Below are 23005 nucleotides of genomic sequence, written 5' to 3'. Positions count from 1 at the left end.
TCTTGAGCGTAGCCTGGAGTTGTGGAGGGGGTCAAGCGAAGGTAGAGGTCTGCCGATGATTCTCTCTGCCGATCTAACGACCCTCTGAAGTTTGTATCTGTCTCTGGTGGAGGAGCCAGCGTACCATACTAGGATGGAGGAGCAGAGGACGGACTCGATGGTGGCGGTGTAGAAGCACGTCAGTAGCTCTTGAGCCATGCCGAACTTCTTCAGTTGGCGGAGGAAGAAAAGCCTCTGCTGGGCTTTCTTCTGGGTCATGGATGTGTTTTCTTTCCAGCTCAGGTCTTTGGAGATGGTGGTGCCCAGAAGGCGAACGCTGGCTACTCTCTTGACCTCGGTGCATTTGATAAAGATTGGTGGGGGAGGGGGGAGGGGCATGCTTCCTGAAATCCACAATCAGCTCTACAGTTTTGGATGAGTTGAGGACCAGCCTGTTCTCCCTACACCACTGGCAAACTCTGTCAACCAGGTATTATAAGTAGAAACAAAAAGGGAGGCGTAACTGTTCATCCTTTTCTAGGGAGGGGACTCCTGTCTAAGGACCTGCTGCGGATAGCCTCTGTGTCTAAATTTGACTTGCATGTCAGTTTGTTGTAGTCTTAACTGGTCTGGAGTTGTTACAATCCTATTTAGTCTGGAAAATTGTCCTTTGAGGATAGCATCCTTAATATGTGGGGGATGGAAGCTATTATATTGTAAAAGCGAATTACAGTCCGAACTTTTGATGTATAGGCCAGAAGTAAGGGTATTGTCTTTCTTTGTCCAAAAAGGTTACCTGTTCACTACTTACATGGCTCGTCAATCGAATCTCCCTGCAGCATTGGGACAAATAAATCAAAAACTCATCAAGGGTTGAATGTGGCTCCGCCCACACAGAATATGTCGTCTATATATCTGAGCCAAAATCTCGCATGTCGTTGGAATAGGCGACTAGAGTAGACAAAGGCCTCTTCATAAAGACCCATGTAGAGATTACCATATGGCGGGGCCACATTCGACCCCATCGCGGTGCCCCGCAGCTGCAGGAAGAAATCACCTTGAAAAGAGAAATAGTTACAACCACATTAAGTAAGTCCAGAACAAACAGTCGCTGGTCATTAGAAAGGTCTAACCGTGTCATCAGGAATCAGTCAATAGCCTCCACACCTCTATCATGTGGGATGGAGGTGTAGAGGCTCTCCACATCCAGTGTCACCAATAGGAGACCATCCCCCACCACATCCAAGTCCCTGATCTTTTGTAAAAACACATCAGTGTCCTTAATATAAGAATCTAACGTCACTACCAAAGGTTGCAGTAACCAGTTCAAAATCTGTGCCACAGGAACAAAAACCGAACCCGTGCCGGCCACAATGGGCCTCCCCAGTGGACGGCACAGGTTCTTGTGTATCTTAGGAAACGTATAGAATTTAGGTGTCACTGGATTCACCTGCATGAAAAATGTTTCATCAATGATTCCCATAGACTTTGCTCTTTCCACAATGCTTTTATTCTTCTTTTGTACAGAAACTAAAGGGTCTTCTTGTATCCTACAATAAACCTCTGTCTGTGCTAGCTGACCCCTAATCTCCTCATAGTAAGTACTGTCCAACACTAAAACGGCCGCACCGTTGTCAGTGGGTCGTATAGTAAGCTCAGAGAATAGGACTGAACTTACTATACGACCCACCGATAAAGGCGGGGCCGTGGTAGTGTTGGACAGTACTTTCTATGAGATTATTAGGGGTTTATTTCCGTGCGTTGATGCGCACACATCCCCGCTTGAATGACGGACCTCCACTCTGTCATCAGCCTCCCAGCGGTGAAGGAAAATGTATTTTAATAAAAATATATACACAGTATATATGTATGTATAAACAAAACAATAAAACAAACATTCTGGCAGCAATCGGAGCCCACTAACAGAAAGCTCTTTTGGTGGGCATAAAAGGGGGGGGGGGGGGGGGGGTTTAAATCACTTGTGTGCTGAGTTGTACGTCCCTGCAGCGAGCTGTTAAAGCTGCAGTGGCCCAATTTGTAAAAAATTGTCTGGTCACTAGGGGGGAGTGTAAGCCTATGGTCCTTAAGTAGTTAAGCTGACCATCACATTGCCTTGGTAGCCTTTGTTATCCATTATCAGCTCATCACCGAGCAGCCAGAAGAGCAGGACATCAGGCACTCGCCTGCTCTATACTTGCATAACTTTGCACCACCATCATTTAGCCTGGAGCTTGGTGACACCTAGTATGGTCTGCCCCTCCCGCAGCCCCCTAGTGACGCTACTGCGTTACCATGAATGTTAGGTGGGTGGCGCTTTCCCACTTTTTCCTTCGGTTACGACCAGAGAAGAAGACTGAAAGGGAACCCGAGGTGAGAGGGACTTGGAGGTTGCCATATTTACTTCCTTCTTAGCAATGCCAGTTGGCTGGCAGCCCTGTTGATCTTCTGGTATAAGTAGTGTCTGGGTCAAACCCTGGAACAAGCACATGGCTAATTCAATAAAAGTCCGAGTACCTAATCTGCTGAATGCTTGTTCAGGGTCTATGGCTAAAAGTATTAGAGACAGGAAGCAGGAGATTTGGGCGCATGAGACAAGTGGACAAAAAGGGCGCCCCATTCACTCCCATTATAAATATTGTTTAATGGGCGCCGAACAGGGAAAAAAAGGCGCCGGAGATCATTAACGTTTTACAAACGGCACCCAGAGATTTTTAAGGTTTTATAACTGTGCTTGTGATGATTTAACTTTACAAAATGAGCCCGTGACGAATAACGTTTATAAAGATACTAAATCACTATTTCTAAAACATTATTATCCATAGGGGGTCTTAGGTTTAGGCACCACCAGGGGGGGTCTTAGGTTTAGGCACCACCAGGGGGGTCTTAGGTTTAGGCACCACCAGGGGGGTCTTAGGTTTAGGCACCACCAGGGGGGTCTTAGGTTTAGGCACCACCAGGGGGGGTCTTAGGTTTAGGCACCACCAGGGGGGGTCTTAGGTTTAGGCACCACCAGGGGGGGTCTTAGGTTTAGGCACCACCAGGGGGGGTCTTAGGTTTAGGCACCATCAGGGGGGGTCTTAGGTTTAGGCACCATCAGGGGGGGGTCTTCGGTTTAGGCACCATCAGGGGGGTCTTAGGTTTAGGCACCAACAGGGGGGTCTTAGGTTTAGGCACGAACTGGGGGGTCTTAGGTTTAGGCACCATCAGGGGGTCTAGGGGTTAGGGATAGGTACAGGGAGGGTTTTTAACAAATGTAAATATAAGTTTCAGTTTAGAAACAGGGAAGATTAACGTTTTAAGAATTGCCGATTTCATACACATTATTTAATGATTTTTTAAATTCTTAAAACACTATTTGTAAATGAAATTCTACACAATATTTTTATAAACGATAATACTGCTTATCGTTTACACCACGCACCCTTTTTTCCCCCGATGCCCTTTTTTGATGTGCGCTTGGGAGGACTGCCAGGTAACTGGTATTAATTTAAAAGGAAATACATAAGGCAGCCACTATATCACTCTCACCTCGGGTTCCCTTGAAGCAACAATGGAACGAGGCCAGCACCCATATCAGCCGAAACGCACACAAAAAAATTCCCTTATCCCAAGTTTAGAAATAAACTGACCTTAAAATTAAAAGCAAAAGTATCCCATTCTCAGTGAATTTGAATGAATAACCGCTTTTTTATTTATTTATTTAATTTTTTATTGAATTCACCAAGAGGGCAACGTGTATAAATGACCGTGTAAAGTGCTGTTATCTAAAAGAAATATATGAAAGCCTCAGTCTCTCCATTCTGTAATGTTTTGGCACGCAGAACATCGCTTAAAAGGCCCTGGGTTTGCTTTTCTCGTACTTTGAAACAAAATGAATTGTTTTTTAGATAAAGGAACCAGGCATCAACGCCAGCACAACACAGTTGCGTAGGCCTCTAACTTTCCAAACGAGACTGACCATTTGTTTGCTTGAATTTTTTCCAGTTCTCCGGATGCGTATCAAAGAGATGAAGATCGAGAACGGAGACCGAAAACTCATTGCAGCTCAAAAGAAGAAGAAAGTGCTGAAAGCGGGAAAGCTGAAGCGGAAAGAGTTTCGCAAGCTGGTCTTGTACATTAAGAACGCGGCAGGGTGTCCGTGCCCCCAACTAGACAACCTCAGCGGGAGTTTCCTGATCATGGGTCGGAAGGTGGACAATAAGCTTCTTCTGACCGCCATCTACAAGTGGGATAAGAAAAGCAAGGACATGAAGTATGCCGTAAACTTCATGTTCTCATACCCCTGCTCCGAGACCATCTCTCACGGCGCCGGGTCTCACCTGGGATCCTTCCGCTAACGCAAACATCTAGAGAACATTAAGAGCGATGCCCTCACCCTGCCTTACCAAAATGGACTTTATATATTAGCAATAGCAGTAACCTAGCATACTCGCCATACCATAAAAAGATTACTAGGGTAGTCATTCCGAGCAATACAACCGGGAAGGGTGGAGAATGTGATCTTTACAACGAGAACCAGAAACTAATCGAGGAAAAAAAAAGGACTGAGCATCTGTACGTTAATGTGAAGGATGTCGAAAGAAAAAAATATGACTTGAGTTTAAAAATTCAGAAACAATAAGCTTCTAAGCCTGGAACGATACAAATATAAGCAACGTTCTCACAGTTTATGAAAGCAGTGGTTTATTAGTCCCTTAGGCAAATACATTAAGAAGTAAATGTGACACTGGTATAAAAGAGGATATAAAACAGGGGAAAAAAAGGGAAAAAATATAAAGAAGACAAAAAATATGTTCTGAATTTATAGGAAAGTTGCTGATTGGTGAGTGGGCAGAAGGACTCCGAAATAATGTATACGCTGCATGATGTCAGCTTGGAACGTTGCAATCCATCTCGTCTTTTCTACGTACCGTGTATCTAACAAATTATTTGTAATGAGATAGGAGTTTTGGCTGAAAAATAGGACGCTGGGGTCTGTTCTTCATAAATCACCAGATAAAAAAAATAAATAACAGGGATTCCGAAGAGCGAAATTTTGATTTACAAATCACAAGAACATCATATGTTTTCATGTAAAAGAATTCACAGTCATTGAATTATTACACATAGATTACCGGAATCAAACAGATCGTGCTTAAAGAGACACTGAAGCGAGACTAAATCTCGCTTCAGGTCTTATATATAGCAGGGGCACGTGTGCCCCTGCTAAAACGCCGCTATCCCGCGGCTTAACGGGGGTCCCTTCACCCCCAACCCACCCCCCGCAAACCCTGGGTCGGAAAATGTTCGCTGGAGATGATCTTCCTGGAGGCAGGGCTAACGGCTGCAGCCCTGCCTCCAGTCGCGTCTATCAGACGCGCATCGCCGCCTCTCCCCCGCCCCTCTCAGTTAAGGAAGACTGAGAGGGGCGGGGGAGAGGCGGAGATACCCGTCTGACAGACGCGCGTGGGGCAGGGCTGCGGCGGTTAGCCCTGCCCCAACCAGGAAGCGCTCCCCCGCTGCTCGGAGGGGGTTTGGGGGGACAGGGACCCCCGTTAAGCCGCGCTATAGCGGCGTTTTAGCAGGGGCACGCATGCCCCTGCTAGCTATGAGGTCTGAAGCGAGATCTATTCTCGCTTCAGACTCTCTTTAAAGAGACACTGAAGCGAAAAAAAAATATATGATATAATGAATTGGTTGTGTACTATGAATAATTACTAGAAGATTAGCAGCAAAGAAAATATTCTCATATTTTTATTTTCAGGTATATAGTGTTCTTTCTAACATTGCATCATTCTATAATATGTGCAGATTACACAACACTCAGCATTCAAAATGATTCTTTCAGAGCAGTCTGTGAACTAATGACCTCTCCTCTGGCAGAGAAAAAGTAAATAGTTCAGGAACAGTTGAGATAATAAAAGTCAGAAAACAGCCCTCTCCACCACTTTGAAAGTCGTAGAGATTAATGGCTTTTTTGCATAGAGATAACAACTGGAGTTTCTTAACTCTTCCTGTACTGGAAACAATTAGACTGATGTATCTGATCTTAATGTTTTATTTCTTAGCTGTACTACGCATACAAATCATAATATAATTTTTTTTCGCTTCAGTGTCTCTTTATATAGGATTTGAAAAATCCCACTGCAACCCCTGACATAGTTGTAAGGGATAATAAATCTCAATGCCCCCCCTCACCCAGGCCAAATTTACTTTAAGGCACTGTAGGCCTGTGCCTACAGACGCTTTATGTAGGAGAGCTGGCTCCGCCCCCCAAATGTCACCCTACCTATTGGGGGGCTGGGGTGGGAGCAGATCTGGCTCCCTATACGTGGGGGAGGAGGGCACATCTACTACCTAGATTGACCTAGTCTAGACCTAGTCTGGGGAGGGGGGACGCTCACCTAATATGAGGGTGTGGCCTGAGTTTAGGGCACCAAAACGCCTTCACCTACAAGCTCCTAAACGGTAAATTCTGCCCCCTCCCCCACCAATTCCAAAATAAATTTTACAAAGGGGATCTTGCAATAAATATCTGGTATGTGACTAAATTAAAAAAAAAGCATATTACACATTAAGGGCTCGTTTCCACTAGGGCGAATCCGCATGCGGGCACTGCATGCGGATTCGCATAGTTAATGTTAGTGGATGGGGCTGTTTCCACCTGTGCGGCGTGCGGGAGCGATTTGGCGGCGGGCCAAATCTGCACGGCGGGACCCGCAGAATTCGCCTGCGTCGAGAATCCGTGCGAATCGCCGCTAATGTATTTAATAGTAAAAACGCATGCGTTTGTTACATGCGTTTTTACCCGCGATTTCGCGTGCGATTTCGCACCCTTCTCAATGTTATTTTGCCCTGGCAGTGTCATGGTTAATTTCGCATGGCACCCTGCCATGCGAAATCGCACGCGAAATCGCGGGTAAAACGCATGCGGAAACGCACCCGCATGCGTTTTTACAAGCGTCGGAATGCCGGCGAAATCGCGTCGCACTAGTGGAAACGGGCCCTAAAAGAAAAACTAAATGTATAAAATGTAAAAAATGTATCTATATAATTGCCGTAACCATAGATGGGCGCTATGTCAAGTCTTCTTGAAGTTTAAAGGGAACCACAGGTGAGAGGGTTATGGAGGCTGCCATATTTATTTCCTTTTAAGAATACCAGTTGCCTGGCAGTCCTGCTGATCTATTAGGCTGCAGTAGTGTCTGAATCACACACCTGAAACAGTTGTTCAGGGGCTGTGGCTAAATGCATAGCTCCCAACTGTCTCTTTCCAAATGTTAATATTAAGGAACCCCAATGATGATAAAAAGGACCAGTATAGAGTGAATTTTAAAACTATTTAATTCCTTGTGGTATACATCACTAGGGGGTGTGGCAGGGGTGTGGCAGGGGCTTATCTTAGGGTATAACTCTTTCTTATCTCAGAAAGTTGGGATGCATGGCTAAACATATTAGAGGGAGAGAATCAGCAAGACAACCAGGCAATGTGCATTGTTTATAAGAAAGTAAATATGGCAGCCTCCATATCCCTCTCACTTCAGACGTGCTTTAAGGCTTGGTAAGTGCCTTAGAGGAGAGTAGGCTGTGGACTGCATAGAACCCCCCTGGGCATTTGACGGGCCCAGCATTCCAGCACTATCCTCTGGTGTAGCTACTCAACCCACTGACTTGAAGAGCTCTTCCGGACTACTTGTGTCATTGAGCGTTTCCGAGGACTAATGTATTCAAACTGAGCATGTGCAAATCGGACTTGTGCATGCCCAGTAGCAATGCATTCAGCCTTAGGACATCTCGAGGCGCGAAGAGTTCCAAAGAGCCAGCAGGCTGAATAGCTACAGCAGAGGACAGCCCTGGAATGGGCAGGACAGAGGAACAAGAAGGCTCTATGCCAGGGGTCTGCAACCTTTAAGACATAAAGAGCCACTTGGACCCGTTTCCGAAAAGAGAAAAAAACTGGGAGCCGCAAAACCATTATAAAACAAATCGTTAGCAGATATGACCCCCATATGCACAAATCGTTAGCAGATATGACCCCCATATGCACAAATCGTTAGCAGATATGACCCCAATATGCAGATATAACCCCAATAAGCACAAATCGTTAGCAGATATGCCCCCAATATGCACAAATCGTTAGCAGATATGACCCCCATATGCACAAATCGTTAGCAGATATGACCCCCATATGCACAAATCGTTAGCAGATATGACCCCCATATGCACAAATCGTTAGCAGATATGACCCCAATATGCAGATATAACCCCAATAAGCACAAATCGTTAGCAGATATGCCCCCAATATGCACAAATCGTTAGCAGATATGACCCCCATATGCACAAATCGTTAGCAGATATGACCCCCATATGCACAAATCGTTAGCAGATATGACCCCCATATGCACAAATCGTTAGCAGATATGACCCCAATATGCAGATATAACCCCAATAAGCACAAATCGTTAGCAGATATGCCCCCAATATGCACAAATCGTTAGCAGATATGACCCCCATATGCACAAATCGTTAGCAGATATGACCCCCATATGCACAAATCATTAGCAGATATGACCCCAATATGCACAAATCGTTAGCAGATATGACCCCCATATGCACAATCGTTAGCAGATATGACCCCCATATGCACAAATCATTAGCAGATATGACCCCAATATGCACAAATCGTTAGCAGATATGACCCCCATATGCACAAATCGTTAGCAGATATGACCCCCATATGCACAAATCATTAGCAGATATGACCCCTATATGCACAATCCTTCAGCAGATATGACCCCCATATGCACAAATCGTTTGCAGATATGACCCCCATATGCACAAATCGTTAGCAGATATGACCCCCATATGCACAATCCGTTAGCAGATATGACCCCCATATGCACAATCCTTCAGCGAAGGTGAAAGAGAGCCGCGGGTTGCCGACCCCTGCTCTATGCTGTTCAGAGTATCAAACTGAAGGGAGTTTTTGTTTGAAGGTTGTTAAAGGGGCACTACAGCGAAAAAAACTACAAGATTTAAAATATGTACAAACATATACAAATTAGAAGTACATTTTTCCCCAGAGTACAATGAGCCATAAATGACTTTTCTCCTATGTTGCTGTCACTGACAGTAGGTAGTAGAAATCTCACAGAAGTGACAGGTTTTGGACTAGTCCATCTCTTCATAGGGGATTCACAGCAAGGCTTTTATTATTTATAAAGATATTCCCTAAAAAGGATTTAAACAATGATGCTGGCCAGCCTCCCTGCTCGCTACACAGTTTTTTGGCAGTTGGACAGAACTGCCATTCACAAAGTGCTTTTGAAAATAACTATAACCCTGAGAATCCCCTATAAAGAGATGGACTAGTCCAAAACCTGTCGCTTCTGTCAGATTTCTACTACTTACTGTAAGTGACAGCAACATAGGAGAAAAGTAATTTATGGCTCATTTTACTCTGGAAGAGATGTACTTCTTATTTGTATAGGTTTGCACATATTTTAAATTTTACAGTTTTACGCTGTAGAGCCCCTTTAAGAGTTTTCTCTATCTCAATTCACTAGCTAAGAATTACTAATACTGACCGTGAGCTTAGATTGCCCCTCTATGCAACCTAAGGGTACAAACATACAATTTTGATTGGTCGATATTACCACCTCCATGTAGCAGGAGGGCCAACAGATTTTGAAGAGTATGAATAGATTAGGTAAACCCTCATACTACATAGAGGTGGTGAGATTGGATGGGTGTACACACCCTTACTGACAGGACACCGTTTGGAGTACTGTTACCTTGCTGGAATTTGATGCACTAAACAGGAAGCATTGTTACTGGTTTTCAAACATCTGCACTAACCTGGTGACTGGCAGTAGAACTTTGGCACTAACATCTGCTAGTTTATGTTAGAAACAGCAGAATAACCGTGCTTTCTATGCAGATGAAATGTAGGCAAGCTGAAATCATATTCACCATCAGACTTTGTTAAGGAGATTACACACAATTGATCCCTACAGAAGTATGTTAAAAAGTAACTTTTATTATTATACTTAAAATGTTTCACTTATTTATTTGTTTTCTTCTAATTGTTAATTTAACAGACTATCATTTGAACAAATTTGAAATTTCGGTATTGTCTAAGGGTTTCACGTTTGTACCTACAGCAAACTTTGATTTGTTTGAAATAATAAAAGATATAAACTTGTTTGGAAGGAAGTTGGCTGTATACAAGCACATGAATTCTGAAACCATGAAATCGAAAATGGAAGTGGCTCAGGAAATGCGAAATTTGGAGATTTTAAACGATTTATTGACTGAGAATGAAACAGGAGAAACTAACCTAGGTATACCAGAAAGTAACCTAACAGTAAAAAGTAGGTTCTGTCCAGCAATTGGTTCCTACCCTCCCATTCAAATCTTCTTAGAGACTGTGGAAAAAGAGCTTGAAGAACTGAGTAAGACAAAAAGGGTTGATAGGAGACACAATCTGAGTGAGGATGAACAAAAGGCCTTAATAGATCTAAGTAAAAATGAGGACTTGATTTTTAAAAAATCAGACAAAGGTGGGAATATTGTGTTGATGAAAAAGGAACAGTATATTGAGATGTGCATGGGAATTCTAAACAATAAAGAAAATTATGAGAGACTGGAAAGCAATCCAACTTCAGCTTTCTATAAAAAATTAGAGACATTGTTAAACGATGCCGTCGAGAAAAAAGTTCTAAGTAAAAAAGATCAGACTTGTATGCTGTCAAAATATCCAACGATAGCCACTTTTTATTCACTTCCTAAGATACACAAAAAATTGGAGAAACCACCAGGACGACCGATAATTTCTGGCAATGGTTGCCTGACGGAAAAAATCAGTCAATATGTAGATCAATTCCTTAAACCTTTTGTAACTAGCTTACCCTCATATATTCGAGATACGATGGACTTACTCAACAGACTACAGGGGATATCAATAAATGATGAAGTTTGGCTGGCAAGTTTAGATGTCGAGTCCCTATATAACAACATAAAACATGATATAGGCATTGAAGCCGTAGAGTACTTCCTTAAAACTAGGAGTATCCACCTCAAGGAACATTCTCAGTTTATTGTGGATCTTCTGTACTTCATCTTGACTCACAACTACTTTCTATTTCAAAACAAATTTTACATTCAGAGGAAGGGATGTGCGATGGGGACATCGTGTGCCCCATCGTACGCAAATCTCTTTCTCGGTTGGTGGGAGGATACAGTTGTTTTTTCGGAGGATCTAGCCTTTTACACATCGCATGTGCTTTTCTGGGGTCGTTTCATAGATGACGTGTTCATCTTGTGGAACGGCCCCAGGGATATATTTGTGGACTTTGTACAATTGCTGAACCAGAATCAGATTGGAATGTACTTTACATATGAAATTGATAAGCGTTCTCTGAACTTCCTCGATGTGCAAATTACAAGAGCAGATTTCGGAAAACTGGAAACTAAGATATTTAGAAAACCAACATCTACAAATTCGTTATTGTCCTGGAATAGTCATCATCCAGTAGCTCTAAAAAAGGGAATTCCAAAAGGACAGTACCTTAGAGCACGGCGAAACTGCTCAAATGATCAGAGTTTTGAGGAGGAATGTAGTACATTAGAGAAAAGATTTGATGACAGGGGATATCCAAACTATGTAATAAAGGAGGCACAGAGAAAGGCTCAGGAGATAGAAAGGGAGACCCTTCTGGTCCCCAAACAAAATACAAGGGAGGACGGACAAAATGAGAACGCAATGCGAATCATAAGCACCTACTCACTACAATCAGAAGAAATAAAGAAAATTGTAAGACGACATTGGTCAATACTTCAATTGGATCCACAGTTAAAACAAATACTTCCAAAGACACCGAATTTTACGTATAGGAGAGGAAAAAATATTGGAGATGAACTAGTACACTCCTTTCTACCGATTTCAAAAAAGAACATAAAGAAAACCTGGCTTGACAGACCTCTGAAAGGGATGTATAAATGCGGCCATTGCAAGGCATGTTCTAATGTCAATGTATGCAAAAACTTTATGGCCCCTAAAAATGAGAAAATGTATGAAATTCTGGACTTTTTCAATTGTGAGACTGAGGGTGTAATATATGCCATAGAATGTCCATGCCACCTGCTATATATAGGAGAAACAACTAGGCAGGTAAAACAGAGAATATTGGAACATATTGGCAATATAAGGAACCCAAAAGATACACCAGTCTCAAGACATTTTAGGGAATCTCATGAAGGGGATACTTCATGTCTAAAGTTTTTTGTTATACAGCAGTGGAAGATGGGACCTAGAGGGGGGAATCTGGATCTAAAATTGCGGCAACTTGAGGCAAAATGGATCTACCGCCTAGGAACCCTAAATCCGGGAGGCTTAAATGAGGGGTTTACATACACCCCATTTATCCAATAAATGTTGTATAAACAGCAATAGTGGGAATCCAATCTTCCATCTACAGCAATTCAAATAAGACGAATATTATCCAGTGATAGCAGAATATAAGGATTTAAAACTATAGACCCCACATCACTTGTTTATACATTACAATCAACTGTAATAGAGGTATAATGGACGGGTTATTATGCCCTGCTGAATACTGACTTGCTAATAGTCTATTAGGATTGTTCTCCCTTAAATTTGAAAAGGAGCATACTATTCAGCGACACCTTAATAAAATGGGGCTGATTGATGTATTAAAATAAGTGACAAACTAGACTGTGGGGACATAGGTAAGAAGAAAAAAAGTGATGTGCTATAAACCGTGTGGAGAGGGCTTTCATCTTCGATAAAATGACTGGTTATGTGTCATAGTGGCTATGAGGAAAAGGGATCTGTGCGAATTTATAAATAAAGAAGGTAGTGATATCTGTGTTTGGAAGAGTGATGAGGAGGGGCGAAAGTTACGCACACTCCCCGCATTAAGTATAATAGCTCGCATAGGAATGTATCCATAGCAACGCTGCCAAGCACAGCGTAAATATGAATGGATGACGCGATGAGAGGGCTTGCTGGGAGGCCCCGATCCACATCTGATAGGTTGGAAAGTATGCGGGAGGAGGAGCGAATTGTACGCTCGCTCCATACTATGCACAAGCCTGGCCGCTTACATGTGTTTCCATGGTAACGCTGCTACGTGCAGCGTTAAGACGAACGGATGACGTGGTGGAGGCTCCGATCCACATGAACATCTGATAGGATGGCGGCCCCACGTGACCAGGTTACCATAGCAACACTGTCACACATACAACGATTGGACGGTTTTGAGCTAGAGTGAGTCACATGGTAAGGAATACACCAATCAGAACCCCCCAATGTTAGTCTATGGAGAATACGAAGATATATGGCGTTTTTTGCTTTAACATACGGAAGGCAGCACAGATTTCTAAAGGATTGTCATTGGGTATATAGACATGATGTACAAGAAGTTTGGAGGTATGGAAACTTATTTTTAAGGCTGTTTAAAGGATAATGGGAAACAATATGTGGACCAATAATGATACAGGGATTTTGATTGACAATGAAATTCACCAATGAGAGGATTGGAAAAATGGGAGGGGTAGTCTCGGCAGGGGACTGCCCCTCACAGGCAGTATATAAACAGATGAGGTGAAGGCTCACTTCAATGCTGACTGAGCAAGAGAGCACTTGCTCTCATTTGTTGTTTTCTTTATGGAATGTATATACACAATGCTTTATATTTCTTAATGCACTAGCACCTCTTAGCACAAAGCACTTTCTTTTCCCTGACGACGACTCCAGTTTTGGGGTCGAAACATGTCGGATTGGTGGGGGGTTTTCATCTATATGTAGGAATTTAGGGCTATATTAGTCCAGTGGATGGGCCTGGAAGCACGGTCACATAGAAACTGTCAAATTTGTGCGAGTGCTTCTTTGTACACATACGGCCCCACCCTGGTTATGTGTATTAGAAGAAAACAAATAAATAAGTGAAACATTTTAAGTATAATAATAAAAGTTACTTTTTAACATACTTCTGTAGGGATCAATTGTGTGTAATTTAATAAAATCAGATTTGTGAATTGTTAAATTTGTTAAGGAGATGCAAATCCTTTCAATGCAATTCTTATTCAGCTCGTAATCAGGTCCCTCAAGCACACTTCCCGTCAATTTTCATTGGACCAATTCTAAGCGACACCCAATTTCCATGTTAGATAGAATTATATGCATGCCAATGGCCATCTCTATCATTCACTGTAGATCCGACCTTTCAATATACAGCATCTCACAAAATGGAGGACACTTTAAATTTTGGGAAATATTTTGTTATGTCGTTTCCTGGGACAGCACTGCAGATGTGACGCTGTGATACAATGTAAAGCAGTCCGTGTACAGCTTGTATAACAGTGTAAGTATTGTATGATATCTTCTCATGGGACAGCACTGCAGATGTGACACTGTGATACAATGTAAAGCAGTCCGTGTACAGCTTGTATAACAGTGTAAGTATTGTATGATATCTTCTCATGGGACAGCACTGCAGATGTGACGCTGTGATACAATGTAAAGCAGTCAGTGTACAGCTTGTATAACAGTGTAATATTGTATAATGTCTTCTCATGGGACAGCACTGCACATGTGACACTGTGACAATGTAAAGCAGTCAGTGTACAGCTTGTATATAACAGTGTAATATTGTATGACATCTTCTCATGGGACAGCACTGCAGATGTGACGCTGTGATACAATGTAAAGCAGTCAGTGTACAGCTTGTATAACAGTGTAATATTGTATGACATCTTCTCATGGGACAGCACTGCAGATGTGACGCTGTGATACAATGTAAAGCAGTCAGTGTACAGCTTGTATAACAGTGTAATATTGTATGATATCTTCTCATGGGACAACACTGCAGATGTGACACTGTGATACAATGTAAAGCAGTCCATGTACAGCTTGCATAACAGTGTAATATTGTATGATATCTTCTCATGGGACAGCACTGCAGATGTGACACTGTGACACAATGTAAAGCAGTCAGTGTACAGCTTGTATAACAGTGTAATATTGTATGATATCTTCTCATGGGACAGCACTGCAGATGTGACGCTGTGATACAATGTAAAGCAGTCAGTGTACAGCGTGTATAACAGTGTAATATTGTATGATATCTTCTCATGGGACAGCACTGCAGATGTGACACTGTGACACAATGTAAAGCAGTCAGTGTACAGCTTGCATAACAGCGTAAATATTGTATGATATCTTCTCATGGGACAGCACTGCAGATGTGACGCTGTGATACAATGTAAAGCAGTCAGTGTACAGCTTGTATAGCAGTGTAATATTGTATGATATCTTCTCATGGGACAGCACTACAGATGTGAGACTGTGATACAATGTAAAGCAGCCAGTGTACAGCTTGTATTACAGTGTAAATATTGTATGATATCTTCTCATGGGACAGCACTGCACATGTGACACTGTGACAATGTAAAGCAGTCCGTGTACAGCTTGTATAACAGTGTAATATTGTATGACATCTTCTCATGGGACAGCACTGCAGATGTGACGCTGTGATACAATGTAAAGCAGTCAGTGTACAGCTTGTATAACAGTGTAATATTGTATGACATCTTCTCATGGGACAGCACTGCAGATGTGACGCTGTGATACAATGTAAAGCAGTCAGTGTACAGCTTGTATAACAGTGTAATATTGTATGACATCTTCTCATGGGACAGCACTGCAGATGTGACGCTGTGATACAATGTAAAGCAGTCAGTGTACAGCTTGTATAACAGTGTAATATTGTATGATGTCTTCTCATGGGACAGCACTGCAGATGTGACGCTGTGATACAATGTAAAGCAGTCAGTGTACAGCTTGTATAACAGTGTAATATTGTATGATATCTTCTCATGGGACAGCACTGCAGATGTGACACAATGTAAAGCAGTCAGTGTACAGCATGTATAACAGTGTAAGTATTGTATGACATCTTCTCATGGGACAGCACTGCAGAAGTGACGCAATGTAAAGCAGTCAGTGTACAGCTTGTATAACAGTGTAATATTGTATGATGTCTTCTCATGGGACAGCACTGCAGATGTGACGCTGTGACACAATGTAAAGCAGTCAGTGTACAGCTTGTATAACAGTGTAATATTGTATGACATCTTCTCATGGGACAGCACTGCAGATGTGACACTGTGATACAATGTAAAGCAGTCCGTGTACAGCTTGTATAACAGTGTAATATTGTATGATATCTTCTCATGGGACAGCACTGCAGATGTGACACAATGTAAAGCAGTCAGTGTACAGCATGTATAACAGTGTAATATTGTATGACATCTTCTCATGGGACAGCACTGCAGATGTGACACTGTGATACAATGTAAAGCAGTCCGTGTACAGCTTGCATAACAGTGTAATATTGTATGATATCTTCTCATGGGACAGCACTGCAGATGTGACGCTGTGATACAATGTAAAGCAGTCAGTGTACAGCTTGTATAAGTGTAATATTGTATGATATCTTCTCATGGGACAGCACTGCAGATGTGACACAATGTAAAGCAGTCAGTGTACAGCATGTATAACAGTGTAATATTGTATGATATCTTCTCATGGGACAGCACTGCAGATGTGACACTGTGATACAATGTAAAGCAGTCCATGTACAGCTTGCATAACAGTGTAATATTGTATGATATCTTCTCATGGGACAGCACTGCAGATGTGACACTGTGACACAATGTAAAGCAGTCAGTGTACAGCTTGTATAACAGTGTAATATTGTATGATATCTTCTCATGGGACAGCACTGCAGATGTGACGCTGTGATACAATGTAAAGCAGTCAGTGTACAGCTTGTATAACAGTGTAATATTGTATGATATCTTCTCATGGGACAGCACTGCAGATGTGACACTGTGACACAATGTAAAGCAGTCAGTGTACAGCTTGCATAACAGCGTAAATATTGTATGATATCTTCTCATGGGACAGCACTGCAGATGTGACGCTGTGATACAATGTAAAGCAGTCAGTGTACAGCTTGTATAGCAGTGTAATATTGTATGATATCTTCTCATGGGACAGCACTACAGATGTGAGACTGTGATACAATGTAAAGCAGTCAGTGTACAGCTTGTATAGCAGTGTAAATATTGTATATCTTCTCATGGGACAGCACTGTAGATGTGACACTGTGATACAATGTAAAGCAGTCAGTGTACAGCTTCTGTAGTGCCACATCTGCAGTGTTGTCCAATGAGAAGATATCTGTAACGATTGGTGTCAGCAAGAAACAGAATTCTGATTATTAGGTGATCTGCAGTATCACCTATAATGCAGATATATACCTGATTATATGGTGATCTGCAGAATCACCTATAATGCAGGTATATCAGACAGCTGATGTGACAGCAAGTATAGTGCTTGGTGCAACAGAACTGATATGTTTAGCTATACCTCACCAGAGGAGCTGGAGGGCACTAACAGTACAGCGCCCCTCACCAAGGGCCCACTGGTGAGAGTAGAGTGGTCAGACTAATCGGGTTGGCAACTAGAGATGTAGCGAACTGTTCGCCGGCGAACGGCTCCAGGCGAATTTTGGTAGTTCGTGTTCGCCTGCAGCAGGCGAACTTTTGCGGAAGTTCGATTCGCTCCATAATGCTCTATTTAAACTTTGACCCTCTACATCACAGTCAGCAGGCACATTATTGCCAAACACGCTGCTCTCACTGCTGGAGGCCCGCTCCCCCCCCCCCCCCCCCAAGCAAGGTCCTTATACCATTTGACCATTTGACTCACTTGTCTGCCTACACTAATTAGTTAAGGAACAGCTGCTTCCCTCCTCCCACCTCCTTCCTCCCACCTCCCACCTCCCTATAGAGCGTACCCTAGTGGCTGCAGCTCTGGCGCTTTGAGTCCGCCAGGAGAAAAAAGTGTGATATAAATGTTATTTGTCTTGTCTAATTTTTCTCTTGACAACTGTTGCTGAAAGCCAAGGCTATGCCTGCCTACATATCCTTAAGCAGTGGCTGGATGGTGTAATGGTTAAGGGCTCTGCCTCAGGAGACCAGGGTTTGAATCTCGGCTCTGCCTGTTGAGTAAGCCAGCACCTATTCAGTAGGAGACCTTAGGCAAGTCTTCCCAACACTGCTACTGCCTATAGAGCGCGCCCTAGTGGCTGCAGCTCTGGTGCTTTGAGTCTCCCAGGAGAAAAGCGTGATATAAATGTTATTTTTCTTTTGGATTGAGCATAAATGGTACATGCTAGGCTAGCTTCAGCTAGAAGTGTTGGTGGTATAATGGATATGTTAGTTACCTACCATACACTGAGACCTGGGTTCAATCCCCAGCCACAGTATGTAAGCTAGCTTTTGAAATACTGGAATTCCCTGGCAGATGAGACCCTCCTCCCTCTGGTAGGAGGGAATAGGTAGAAGGGTAGAAGGGTAGAAGGGAGGAGGGAGGTCCAGGTATTAGAACCCTTGAAACATGTTTTCTATCATTATTCCAGCCAGTAGAAATTTTTGTAAATTTTGAAGTTCGCATCCCCATTGAAGTCTATTGCGGTTCGCGAACCGAACTTTCCGCGGAGGTTCGCGAACAGGGTTCGCGACATCTCTATTGGCAACAGACAGACAGATGCAGTACAAAATCGGAAGAAAGAGACAGGAAGGTTTAAACAGGCAGAGTCGGCAGCAAGATCAGATGGGCAGAGGAACAGAATCACTGAGCAGAAGAGTAGTCAGAACGAGCCAGAGTCATGCACAGATAAAAACACAGTAATGAATAATCTTTATAGCTATCAAACAATTCCTATCTTGTGTGAAATCCCCGGCTTCCTCCCGGATCAAAGCACACCGGAACTATCTAAGGGTCTGAGCGCTAACACCAAGTATTCGCAACAGCAGACAAGTTGCGAGTGATTCAGCTAGGCTTATGAAGCAGAGGAGACCCCTCAGGCACGCCCCCTCCTCTCAGCCAATGAGGAGCAGCGAGTGTCTCCTCTGACGTCAGCCGACCGGCTGGTCAGCTGTCGCGCCACCTCCACGCATAAAGGTCCTGTCTGTGCGCGTGCACCCGATAAGGCGACCTTATGTGCAACTGACAGACCCGTCCTCGGCATGCTAGACGGCGACGCCTGAGGCACCGATAGATTGCTAGGCAGAGAGCTGGAGGCAGCTGCGGTGGTAGCGCTGTTCACCGCAACTGCCTCTCCAACGTTTGTTACAAGATCATACAATATTTACACTGTTATACAAGCTGTACACTGATTGCTTTACATTGTATCACAGTGTCACATCTGCAGTGCTGTCCCATGAGAAGATATCATACAATATTTACACTGTTATGCAAGCTGTACACTGATTGCTTTACATTGTATCACAGTGCCACATCTGCAGTGCTGTCCCATGAGAAGATATACAATATTACACTGTTATGCAAGCTGTACACTGACTGCTTTACATTGTATCACAGTGTCACATCTGCAGTGCTGTCCCATGAGAAGATATCATACAATATTTACACTGTTATACAAGCTGTACACTGACTGCTTTACATTGTATCACAGTGTCACATCTGCAGTGCTGTCCCATGAGAAGATATCATACAATATTTACACTGTTATACAAGCTGTACACTGACTGCTTTACATTGTATCACAGTGTCACATCTGCAGTGCTGTCCCATGAGAAGATATCATACAATATTTACACTGTTATACAAGCTGTACACTGACTGCTTTACATTGTGTCACAGTGTCACATCTGCAGTGCTGTCCCATGAGAAGATATGATACAATATTTACACTGTTATACAAGCTGTACACTGACTGCTTTACATTGTGTCACAGTGTGATATATGCAGTGTTGTCTCAGGAAAAGATATAATCAAATATTTACAGAACTGTCAGAGGTGTACTCACTTTTGTGAAATACTGTATAGAGTCGAAAGGCTAGAGAGGGTAAGTTTTCTAAGTTTGTGTACATTTTTAACCTTACACAAACTCAATGGATTTACTTTACATAAAAACTTCCACTTTGCTTTTGGTTGGAAGGTCTCACTTTGATGATTGGCCGGAGGCATTTCAGAATATGTTCAGCCAATTATCTGAACAATCTTGTGTTGTATAATCAAGGCATCTCCTATCCAGAATCAAGGGCACCTGCTTCAAATTGTGATGTCCTCTACAATGCACATTAAAAAAAGAATCAGAGATTTCAAGTATTGTGCATTGCATGTAAACCAGTTTTTGCATTACTTGTATTCTTATTACCTGGTTGGATGGGATTATAAAGCTGTCTAAAAAGCACCCTCGTGAAGATGCATTGGGCAATCATTGGCAGCAAACAATCGTTCCTGATGCACCTTAAAGGATACTGGAAGTGACATGTGACATGATGAGATAGACATGTGTATGTAGGGTGCCAAGCACACAAATGTAAGTGGCTGACTCAGTCCTGACTCAGACAGGAAGTGACTACAGTGTGACCCTCACTGATAAGAAATTCCCCTTTTTAGCTCTTTCTTGCTCTCAGAAGCCATTTTCTGCTAGGACTGAGTCAGGACTGAGTCACCCACTTACATACCTGATATTTAACTCTTTCAGGCAGAGAAAGAAAAAAAAAAGGAACACAGCCTAGTTATTTGTGTGCTAGGCACTGTACATACACATGTCTATCTCATTATGTCACCTCGGGTATCCTTTAAGGGTGTGTGCACACTGCTGCGCTTGCGCTACTCTTTTAAAATCGAATGTGTTTTTTAATTGCAAGGTATTTTGAAAAATCATGGAAATCTTGAAGAACTGTACACATTGGTGTGATGCGTTTTTTTCTAATCTTATGAAGGCTTTGCAATTTCAAAATTGCATGCGATTTTAAAAATGCAGCGCAAGCGCAGCAGTGTGTACAGGCCCTAAGCGATTGTATGGACGACGAGGAGTGTACGTTGTGGCGTGAATTGAATTTAACGATTGCGGTAACTTCTGTGGGCATCAATGGAGAGCTAAACAGTTCATCCGGCGAGCTGTCATAACAGTCGTTCAATACGAACGATTGTTGTGCATGACCATACGTCATTAAACCTTGTCTTGACATTGATGGACCCCCCCTCCCCCCGCCTGCATTACCACCGCACACACACAGTGACCCTTCAAGTCACAAAGCTAGTGCTGCAATCAAACTCCTTTCTTCCTATAACAAAGTGTGCCCACGTCAACCCGCCTGTCCACTGGTAACTCCTCCCCCACGCCAATTACAGCCTCTGCAACAGCTGCATGTATTTTAGTTTTACTATGACCAAAAAATTGTTCCGCCCTTCTCCTTTGTACAACAAAGAGGTGAAGATGAGATCCTCAGGAAGGACCAGAGATATGCAGAGGGTAAAAAAATTATATACAAAAATGTGCACAATCTCAAGACCTCACCCAAAGTTGACACAAGTCAGCTGAAGTACACAAGAGTGACTTCATCTCCATTCACTGAGCTGGAAACCCAAAACACACTACACATCTCTCACAAAGATCTTCTGACTGTCTTGTGGTAACATTTCTGCTGGCTGGATAGTGCACTCTGCCTCTGATGCAGGAGACCTGGGTTGGAATCTCGGCTCTGCCTGTTCAGTAAGCCAGCACCTATTCAGTAGGAGACCTTAGGCAAGACTCCCTAACATTGCTACTGCCTATAGAGCGCACCCTAGTGGCTGTAGCTCTGGTGCTTTAAGTCCGCAAGGAGAAAAGCGCAATATAAATCTCCTGTGACTTATCTAACTGCTGTCGGGATAAGCTGTGTTTTTCAGTTTTGGTCAGGAACCAGTCCGATGAAGGCTTTTTATAAGTCGAAAGCTCATGGTTTATCCATCTCTAAGTTAGCCAATAAATGGTATCATCCTGATTCAAAACTTCTTGCTGTCGGGAGAGACAGCGAAGGTCAATGAGATTCAGATAATTCTGGCTTGGATGAAAGTTCTATGCAGCTCAGCAAACAATTTTTACTTTACTGGAGGGGACTATTTACATAAAAAGTAACTTAATATTATGTAAAAAAACTAACTCATAAAAAATGACTAGTGACAAAAATTTACATGGTTGGGCTAAACCATTGATAGGTACATGAATCCGCAGCATCTGATTGTTTGAACTGGGTATACGAGCCCTACAACACCTGTCCACATAGACAAAACACAACACCACCCCACCACAACCCAACATGTTTCACCCCCTCCAGATATGAGGGGCTTCGTCAGGAAAAAGTGCAAAACAACTGCATTCAAGTCACATAATATATAGCCATTTTCCAGCGATTGTGTAGCGATTTGTGATTAGCGTTTTTAATTCCGATTGGTCCTTTCAATTCATTTTAATTTTTTTTTACAATGTGCTGTAATTTAAAAAAGGCTAGCAAATCGCTCTGTATAGCGATTCATGAGCGATGACGCCAGCGTTTATATACTTTATGCTGTTACACCACCAAAATTCTGCATGTCCTGTGATAGCGATTTTGGCAATCGCTCCAGTGGAATTTGGCCCATCTATTAAAATTAGCTGAGCGTTTAGGGAAATCGCTAGCAGTTTGAATCGCTCCCTAAACGCTCGCAAAGTCGCTCTAGTGGATCCCAGCCCTGAAGGGTGACTGGGTTAGCTGCATGCTTGTTTCAGGTGTGTGGATCAGATACTACTGCAGCCAAAGAGGGGCTGCCAGGGAACTGGAAGTATTGTCTAACAGGAAATAAATATGGCAGCCTCCGTATCCCTCACTTCAAGTGTGCTGTAGACCAGAGGATTTGAAGAGATTTGTTCATTTCTGCGATTCTGCAATTGTACTGTGATGAATGTGGCTATTCCAAGATAACCCCAATTCAATTCATTTTTTTTCTCCAAGGTGATATTTTAATACCTCATCAATAAAATGCTTCTAAAGCCATAAAAAGGAAATGAATTAGGGCCCGTTTCCACTAGAGCGAATCTGCATGCGGATTCGCATAACCAATACAATTGGATGGCCCTGTTTCCACTTGTCAGTTTTCTTCAGTGTTTTTCTGTGCAGG

General features: G+C 42.8%; 2 protein-coding genes across 3 annotated transcripts in view; one reads left to right on the top strand and one right to left on the bottom strand.

Annotated features, from left to right (window-relative positions):
• SFRP5 (secreted frizzled related protein 5) overlaps window positions 1–5154 on the top strand; it is a 118490-nt gene extending 113336 nt beyond the window's left edge. Inside the window, exon 3 of the mRNA XM_068257998.1 lies at window positions 3964–5154. Within this exon, the coding sequence (XP_068114099.1) occupies window positions 3964–4316 (353 nt within the window). The 3' untranslated portion in view covers window positions 4317–5154. The remainder of the gene's footprint in view (window positions 1–3963) is intronic.
• The window catches only part of GOLGA7B (golgin A7 family member B), a 388598-nt gene that overhangs the window by 345110 nt on the left and 20483 nt on the right, over window positions 1–23005 (bottom strand). The gene's annotated exons all lie outside the window — the stretch shown is intronic.

The sequence above is a fragment of the Hyperolius riggenbachi genome, chromosome 10 (assembly GCF_040937935.1).
Source record: "Hyperolius riggenbachi isolate aHypRig1 chromosome 10, aHypRig1.pri, whole genome shotgun sequence".
Lineage (NCBI taxonomy): Eukaryota > Metazoa > Chordata > Amphibia > Anura > Hyperoliidae > Hyperolius > Hyperolius riggenbachi.
This window is presented reverse-complemented; position numbering and strand designations above follow the sequence as displayed.